Genomic DNA, 9,669 nt, shown 5'->3' with positions numbered 1-9,669 from the left:
TGAGTGGAGTTAGCTTTGATGAGCTCTGTAAATTAAGGGAGAATTGGACACTTGGAAATGCTTGTCCCCATGATGACCTCTGCCTCTGAATTCTTTAAAAAAAAAAAAAAAAGGCAGTCTTTCCCTCCCTCTTAACATTAAATGTCAACAGCTGTATTTTGCTGCTGGTACTTATTAACTTTCAGCCTTGTCTTTTTCAAGCATTTATTGCTTTAGAAATGAATTAAAGCTTATCACCAGGGAAATGTAAGTCTTTCAGCTACCTTGGCTTCTCAAAACGTGATTTTTCTGAAATAGATTGTTTAAATTACTGACCAGGGAACCTCCTAATTGTGCTACATTAAATTTTGATTCTGGCATAGTTTATTTTCGTGTCTGTTTTTCTATCTGTTGAAATCCTGTTACAGTCAGTAATTACGAGGAGTGGCTCTATTGTAAAGAAAAGATGATAAGTTACAACTATGGTTGTAGTTAATCCTTTTACATTTTCAACCTGAAAGCATTTCTTCACTTATTTCCTAGCTGAAGCCAGTTGTCCTTATTTCTTGGTACCACACATTCACTTTGCATCACATCATCGGATGATCACGCAGTTGGCTAGGGAGGTATTATTTATTTCCGAATTTAACCCCTCCTGTCCTGACCTTGTAGCACTGAAAAGGAAACGGACTTTTGGGAATGGAGGATTTTTAGAGGATTTTTTTTTGTATGCCTTCGCTACAACTTTAATCTAGTTGTAATTGTCTACAACTTTTCTATTGTTTTTTGTTTGTTTGTTTGTTTTTTAAACACATGTAGGCAATTATTGCTTATTTCTTTTATACATGCTGCGAATCCTAGGATTTGTTGCAGCATCGTCGCTGTTATCTTGGCCTCGTTGGTCATTTACTGGTGATAGGTATGGATAACCCTGGTGTCAGGGGCCTTTCATTTCCAAATCTGATCCTGAAAGGCAAGGCTGAAAAAAGCAAAAATAGATCTCTGCTGTGATTGCTTTGTAAATAGGCAGCTTGTTTTTTCCAGATTGTTAAATTGGTGGCTATTAGACTGACAAATATAATTACAGTATGTAAATTATATTGAAAATATTTTTGTCTGTTTGATGTATACTAAATTTAAGCTAAGTTATAAGGTGTGCTGTTTGGAAGTGTGGAAGATACAAGAGTGGAGCTACAGATAACAAGTTTATGCTTGTATTTCCTACTGATGAAGACTTTCACACAAGTTATTTCTATGGGTAGGTGATGAGAATATCACTCTGCATGTATATACATTTATTATACATTTTTGCATGATTATACATGTAGGAGTGGTACAATTTTGACTTGAGACTATTGGTGCCTTTTGTCCAAATATAATTTTACTTGTGTAGACACGTCTATCTAAAATCAGATTTCTCTTCTGCTTTTGGAGTTATCTTAGTAAGAAGCAAGAGAAACAAAGACCTGAAGGAACAGTACATAGCTCCTGAAATTTTAGATAACCTATTGAAAAAATGGTCAAATAGTCAATATTGTACTTGACCCTCGTATCTTCTGCACTCGACTGTTTATTTTTATAGCTCACATTATATATGTTCACGCTGAACTCTGATGATAAGACTGAAAGAAAACATGCCTCTCATGATTTAGTCCAGTTGTAACTTCTGCATGTAATTTAATCATCAGCTTTCACAAATAATTAACTGAACATCAGCCAGCTTAATTTTGAACTTGGTATTCCATTATTTTGTAATTGCCTTTTAAAAAGACAAAGATTGTCTTTCAGTTAATTATCAGGACTTCTTTTCCAGTCATAATCATCAGCGTTTCATGTTGCGAACAGTTTGGTCTTTAATACATTGGCATTTAACTACCCATTTATTTTTGTCGGGTCTGTTTTAAGTTTGTAATATAACATTGGTTTATGAAATTGTTGTTTTGGAGGCAGGTCTGATTGGAAATATTTTGTGAATTTCTTCATACCTTGTTGCAAAACTGATCTTTAGTACAACTTAAGCAATATGGTCACTCTTTAATGAAGTGTGTTGCTAATCACAAAATAGGCGTTTCTTAAAATAGTGAGTTGAATTGTGTTTCAGGAACCAAGTTACAAACCTCCCCACCCTCCCCCCAAAAAAACCACCCCTGAAAAAAAACCTCAGTAGAAACAGCTTTCCAGAGGACTAAATTTGAAACTTTTAGTTCGTCATGCTCTTTCTGTCTTCAGCAAGCACTTAGCACTTCTGAAAGAAACCAATCTTTCCTGAAAAGTCTTTTCATTTTATTCTTTGTGACTTTTGAAGATTTCTCTAGTCGTTTTATAATTCTGAAGGTTCTATCTTCATAAACACATTATTAGTTTAAGATTATTTTATATTATCCCATACAAATTGAACCCTCTATGTATCATACCCATAACAAAATAGTCCTGCAGACACTCAACTGTCAGAATTTCCTTGGAGTTAAAGAATTGCAGTAGCTGCTGAGCTTTGGCCCAACCTGTTTTCCTATTTCATACTCATTTTTGTGGATGAAGTCTTGACCCAAGGAAGGTTTTGATTCTCTCATTTGGGGAGTGGGAACTTCAGCCATTTCCATCCACTCTGAGTCAGTAAGCTGTAGCTCAGACAAGGCATTGAGTTACAATGTGCATCCTTTTAGAATATTTATCCGTTCTTTCTTTGCTTCCACATTAATCCTTGTCTTGAATTTGACTTTTTTTCAGAGCCTTTTCTCTTTGTAGCATCCTTTTCAATTATAAGTGATTTTCATTCCTCACAAAGAAAATAGTCCATCCTAACAAAATAGACCAAAAATAGCTTTTTGTTATTTCTCAAGAATAGATTTCAGAATTGTGTAAGCAATTTTCTCTCCCTCTTTTCCCCTTCACTTTGGTGGCCAAAAATGCATATGGTAATCATGTTGAATTAAAAGCATATTTATCACTGTACATTATAGTTTTGTTTCTTGTTATTCTTGATCTTAAAAAAACACCAGCAAAAAACTTTGCCATTTTGAAAAATTCCCCTGTCCTTGACAGGTAAATGTTATGAAAGGAAAGTTGTCTAATATTAAATTTATTGTCACTGGATCAGTTATATCAAAAAGTTAGTTTTATTCAGTCAACCCTAAAGTAATGTAAGCTGTCACTTGAATTTTGTAAAATTCTCTAGATAAATATCGTGTCTTGCCAAATTTAATGTCCTGTAACTTAATTTTTATTTTAAACTGAAATTTTTATCCTTTTTTAGATTGTAAATGTAATGTTGTCAGATATGGAGATGCTTATGTGTTAATATAAAAGATAATCCACAAATAACTGATACATTAATAAACGTGGTTTTCTTACATTTGTGTTTTCTGTGTATGCAAAGGTTAAAATGTCTCTGTAATCTCAGACCATGTTCATTAAGTGCAGTTTAATAATTCATATAATTTCTAGGTCTTTAAGAGCCTCATGTAGGAGATTGCATTAATCCTTAAACAAATTATTTGTACTTTTAAAGGTGTCTTTCACAGTATCCTGACTTCTAATCTGCGTTGCTTTTCTCTCCTTCTGCAGATGGACCTCCAGTTGTAGCTCATTATGATATATCGGACACAAATTCAGACCCAGAAGTGGTAAATGTGGACAATCTGTTGGCGGCTGCAGTAGTTCAAGAGCACAATAATTCTTTAGGAAATCAAGACTCGGGATCTACCTGGAGAACCAGAGGGCTGCTAGATGAACTGAGTGCTGATACAGGTTTGTTTAAATTCCCCTCCTCTGACATTTGTTCCAGCATCTCAGTCAGTGTCTCTCCCTTTCTTGCTTTCAGTATTTTTGTAGTTTATACAGCTTTAAAAACTCCTTGTGTGGATTTTGCAATAAATCGGTATAGGTTCTTATTAAAAATCTGACATTTATTCCAAAATACAACTGATAAAAATTGACAAAGATTCCTGCCATGTATTTTTTGACACTAATTTTCCTAATTATTTTTTCTCCTTTTCCCTCTAATTACTTCTTGGAACCTAGGTCTGGGGTTTTGGTGTTGGTTGTTTTTTTTTAAATGAAAGTGAGCTAAGCTTGTTACTAAATGGTTGATTATGACAACCCATGCCACCAGCTAGTAAATAGATCATGATCTCATTTTAAGTATTATAGTTGTTGTCTGTTTATGTCTTTTTTGTGTCTTTTGTTTGTCTCTATTTCTTTAAAATGCAAGCATGAATTATTCCCATATTCCATCTGCATTTCTAACATACCTTAGAAAATTTGACAGACCAGCATCAGATAAAGATGAAGGATGAAAAGGTGCTGGTAAGGTGGGCTTAGCATCAAGAGACAGCAAAGACATTTCCTTCAAGAAAGCAAGAGTGGGAATAATGATGGAAGAATTCAGAGAAGTTCATGTAGCTCATAAAAATTGTTCAGCTTCACTAAGCGCTTGCAATTCTTCACTAACAAGAGTTATACAACAACATGAAATGCTACTGTGTTTTGGATGTAGAGTGCTAACAGGAAATATTTCCTGTCGACTTCATCCCATAGCCTTGTATGCCAACATATTGCCTTTCTTTCCACTCATCTTTTTTAATACATGTTAGGATTTTTAGCTTCATAAGACACGGAGTCTTGCCCGCAGTGGTGGCGCACAGCGGTTTTTTGTTTCGTGCTGTGTTTTCCAAACGTAAGCCTGCCAAAGGGCACCTACGTTGGAAGCATCCTGGTATCTCCGAGCTACTTCTCAATGTCTATAAGGCTTAAAGAAATACAAGTATGTGACTGATTTTGAAAGAGATGTTCCATTATTATAGAGTGGATGAGTCCATTATTTGAATATGAGAATCTCTGATGCATTATTTTCACTGTGGTCTGTGGCTGGATATTGTTCCAGCCTTTTTGAAGCGAGCTGGTGTTTTTCAAGCTCACTGGTATTGTTTGCAGAATAGCAGCTGACTGATAGCTAGCTATTTGACCCCCAACAAGCCCACTCTTTAAGTGGTTTATTAAATGTTTAGAACAGCTGAAGTTAACTTTGTTGTATAGCACTAATGCATTGGTACTTCAAAGGGGTGTAGGAAAATAAAAAGTAATGTTTCTTACCAAGCTTTCTTCCACTTTCCTCTTACGAGTACAATGCTGTGATGCAGGTAAAGTTTGTTTTTCTTCCTTCCACCTATATCCAAGGGGACTTGCAAGGAAGAGGTTGCCAGGTAAAAGAAAACTAGAAAACTTCAAGAAACTTCTTCATCCCTGACCCTGTGGGAATGTGTCCAGGCAAATTTGCTCCTGGTGCTACGGCCGTGTTGATGTCTGAAGGATGAATCTCTCTTTTTTCTTCCTGCATACACCTTGCCCCAGAGCCCCAGAGCCTCAGTACACTTCTGACTGCACATTTGTCAGTACTGGCCTTTTCGTACCATGTCTAGGATTGCATATTTGGAAAGCAGAATTTTCAAATCTTACATCTTGTTCCCAAATTAATCTTCAGCCAGTATCTAATTTAACAGACATTTAATGATGTGTTCCCATGGGAAAATAGCAACATAAGCTTTATCTAAGTGAAAAATCTTATTAGGACACACTATCACATCTTTGTGCATGGGCAAATATTTTGGGCTGTTTTGCAAGCCCTGATGTTGTAGGGCAAACAAAACATCTCCTTTGGGCGTCATCTTAATGTTCGTGCAAAGAAATTAACAGTGTAGGCATGTTATTAGGCATGAAATTTGTATGGCCAGAGGCTGTATATCTATCTGTATGCTATAAACCTGATTTACGCTCAGCTACTCTCACAGTATTTACTCTGCTAATCATGGTTTCTCTACTGCTAATTACCGTTTTGTTGTCTGAACTTAAAGCTATGGTAATATATGAAAGCTCTTTTGGGGCTCCCATTTATACCTCTGGGGATTCATTTTGGGGCTATTTAAGAGCTGGTCTGCTTTGCCCCTCTGCCAGACATTACCCTGTCTAGCAAAGGGTGCAGAATGGTGTTATGTCATTAATAGAGTAATGCGACCTATTAAGGCAGGTTGATATCCATCCCAGTCTGCGTGAATCCGTGACCAAGGATTGTGTTACTCTGCTGCTGCCTGTGCTGTAGCAGCGGTGACATTCAGGAGCGGGGCGATGCAAATCACTGGGGCGGTGATCCTGTAAAGCTCCCAGTTTGCATCGCCAGCACATGAATCAAAGCCTCTGAGCACTTCCATTTCATGTTTCACAGTGTGCCCAGCCACTTCTATTAAAGAAATATCCGTGACCCATTTGGGGACTTTCTGGCAGTCAGTGATATTTGCCAAGAAATGTTCAGCTGAGCTGTGATGTTAGGAAAAGTCTGCCTGGGCTGTTAATTCGTTTTAAGTTCAGCTGACAAATCTTTTTTGTCTTGTGAGATGGAAACTCCTCCTTCGGGTACGGGGCAGCACACAGGTTTCCTTCCCTTGTTCACCCTCATCAGATGTTGCACCAAGCGTCTTCACTTTGCAAAAACTGAACATACAGTATGGTCTCTGCCCTTCTATTTGCTTGCTTCTTTTCCAAGTACTTTAGGCAGTCATTAGAAAGTTTCCCTGGCACTTGTTTAAAGTTTAATTTCTTCTCTCTGTGTCCTCTTGATCTACCGGGGGGTATAATCAGTTCTGCATGTTCGCATGCCTTTGAAATTCTGCGGATCGTTGTTGCGTCCTCCTCCTCTCATCTTTGAAGAGGTGTCCAGTCAAACTAGATGTACATAATATATTCATCCAATCTCAAATTTCTTGCTCGACAAATGATTCTTCCCCTGTGTAATACAGCTGAGTGAGTGGTTTCCAAGAAGTAGGTAGTGTCATCTGCTTCAGGGCTGCCCAGCATTGCCCAGGTGACTGCTAAAGAGAGACAGTAGAAGTAATCTCTTTTTTAGGGGGGTTAAAAAAAAAGTAAAAGCTACCTTTTTTATTGAAATATTTTTTTCAAATTGATTTTTTAATGATTTATTTTCTATAAAACAAATCATCATTTTGGCTGTTTTGTGTTTTCCATGCAAATATTATTTAATACATCACAACACAGCTTCGCTAATTGTGGTGAAGGACCTTCTTTGCAGAAAAGGCAAAACCTGCCACACTTGTATTTAGAGAGGACTTGTTTGACAGACCAATGAACTGGATAGCATTGAGAAACTGTAATTAAAAACCAATGCTGCTGTATATGGAACTTATGAAAAACAGATTTTTTTTTCAAGTATTTTTAATAATGTTAGAGCAGATGTGTGAAGCAGTGTGACCAGAACGTGATGGGTTTGTTGTTTTTTTCTTTTTTTCATTGACCGACTTACCCTTATTTAAAAAAAAAAAAAAAAAAAAGAAAATAAATTAATTTTCCTTGGTGTGTGTGATGTTTCTGTCCAGCCTATGGGCTTTGTTTGCCACAGTATCATTGAGTTTGATTTATTGACAATAAATTGTCTTGTGTCTTTATTTCAAAGAGGTTTAGGTACAGTCTAACTCTTATTTTTATTGTCATAAAATAACAGCTGGAAAGCCTAATTACATCAAGTGTGCTTGATGCGATAGTCAGGCTTTGTTCACATTTGTGTGCTAACACCATCACTAGAGCTATTGAGACTGGATAAATCCAGTGGTCACCCTGTATGTTGTGATGAACTGAAAGCTGGACAACTTGATCTAATAAGATTTTCCAATTTCAGTGTTTCAATCCTTTTTTTTTTTTTTTTTTTTGTTAGTTGGAAAATTCCTTCTCCAGCTGATTTCTGAGTTGTGTATGCTGTTAAATGTTGGCTGTATTTGCATTTTGCCCATCTGTAGGTCATTTGGATGCAGGCTTCCTTGCAAGTGACAAAACCTCCTCTGGTAATGCCCAGATCAATGAAGAAATTAATATTGCCTCTTCTGATAGCGAAGTAGAGATTGTTGGAGTTCAGGAACATGCCAGGTATGAATTCCTTTTTCTTGCTCTAATATTCCTTTTATTTTATCAGAATATCTGTATTGCCAAAATTAATAAAGAAAAAACTGCTGACTTCCACTTCTGTAGTTATCCATCCATGACTGATGCCCAAAAGGTAATAAATGTTGCACTTGTTTTTTCTATTCTGCTGGTCATGGTGATGTTTTTCTTTAGAACATTACCAGCTTGGTAAGTATTCAGATTAAGCTTGTGATTTGATATCAAACGTTAACGGGCTAAACATATGTAGTGTTAAAATACCAAATACTGAGATACCAAATTTATATACATCAGGAATTCAGATTTTAAGGGCATAGTGTGAATATGCAAATACATAAACAGAAATATTTATGTAGGTTCTTGTTTCCTATCAAAATACTCACTTTAAGCATTTAATCAGCTTCCAGTTTATTGAATAAATCAGTAATTGTAAAAAGACTATCAACTTTTCAAAGGCCAATGTCATAAGATAGCCCTTTCAGATTAAAAATTGGATCCTTGTGATTCTTGGTTTTATTTCAAGATACAAGAGAGTTCAAATCCCTAAAGCAGATGAGGGTAAGGAAGCCAGAGGTTTCTCTCAAGCTCAGATAGACAGCTGTCCAGCTGTGCTTCAGCTATTAGTCTTGATAGGCGTTTTTTTGATGTTACCCTTCATCTTTAGTCTATGATCTTTCCTTGGCTTAAGGTATTAAGAAGCAGTTGAACACGACTGGCATTTTCATATAGTATGGAGTGTTAATATGGTGGAATAAAAGCAAGTTAAAACAGTATACAGACAAGCTCTTTTCTAAAACTAACCTGCTGTCTGGTGGATGCTTGGAGGCACAAAAGGGGTGTGAAGGACAAGGAACAAAGCTGTTCCTCATTGTCCCTTCACTGCATCTTTTTTGAGGAAAGGAAGAAGGAAGGTGTACAGGACCCAATTTCCCAGGCAGGAAACTGTACAGATAGTGTGAGCACAATCCAGTGCTGTCGGATGTGAAAAATGGGAAATTTTAAGGTGCCCAAGGAAGAGAGATTTTGTCTTTGCTTTTAGAATAGTGAAAGTGCTTGCATGGCAAACTCTTTCGGAAGCTACTAATTCCTGAGGAAGTAGCTCTCCTGGCTGTTTATCCAGCAGATCCAGGGCTTGGAGGATCTTTGTCCTAATGGTAAGCAGTGTGGACTTGTCCTCCAGTAGTAGTTTGTGTAAATCTGTCTAGCACTACGTACGCACAACCCTTCTGCTTGAGGACCCCTATTCAAAAGCTTTCCATACTGTTTGCCTCGATAATACTTACCATTTACAAAAATGGAAGTGTTAAGTAAATGCAGAGTTGCTGTTTGAAATCAGTTTTAGTAGGTATGGACTGAAATAGTTTCAGCAAAGATAGACTTAAAGCACACTTTTGTGCTTTCCTTTGTTCATGTAACCATCTGCCATCTCCCAAAGACTAGTTTTTACTGGCTTCATTGAATACTCACACATTTCAGTTGTTCGTATCCTATTTAGATTTTATTTCTCTTGCAGGTCTAGGCTTGCAGTTATGAAGTATTGATGGGCTTCTGACAGGGTTGTCGTTTGGAAAAGGTTTAGGTTTTTTCATCAGTATTTTTCGCATGCTTAGTTAGTATGGTGTTTGGATGCAGTTCTTTTGCTTACACTGGTTTTTATTGTGCTCCATATTCCATGTCGTTGTGGGACTGGCGTGAGTCGTGACACCCTAGAGTTTGTCCATCAGTTGTAGTTTTTCAGATTGCTAGTGA

The 9,669-nt window shown here is 36.8% G+C and overlaps 1 protein-coding gene across 1 annotated transcript in view; it reads left to right on the top strand.

Annotated features, from left to right (window-relative positions):
• ARK2N (arkadia (RNF111) N-terminal like PKA signaling regulator 2N) overlaps positions 1–9,669 on the top strand; it is a 45,811-nt gene that overhangs the window by 31,156 nt on the left and 4,986 nt on the right. The window contains exons 3-4 of the mRNA XM_069775267.1: positions 3,544–3,726; positions 7,779–7,905. Coding sequence (XP_069631368.1) covers positions 3,544–3,726; positions 7,779–7,905 — 310 coding nt within the window. The remainder of the gene's footprint in view (positions 1–3,543; positions 3,727–7,778; positions 7,906–9,669) is intronic.

This window comes from Haliaeetus albicilla, chromosome W, assembly GCF_947461875.1.
Source record: "Haliaeetus albicilla chromosome W, bHalAlb1.1, whole genome shotgun sequence".
NCBI lineage: Eukaryota > Metazoa > Chordata > Aves > Accipitriformes > Accipitridae > Haliaeetus > Haliaeetus albicilla.
Note: the sequence above shows the minus strand (reverse complement) of the source record. Positions and strands in the feature narration are given on the sequence as shown.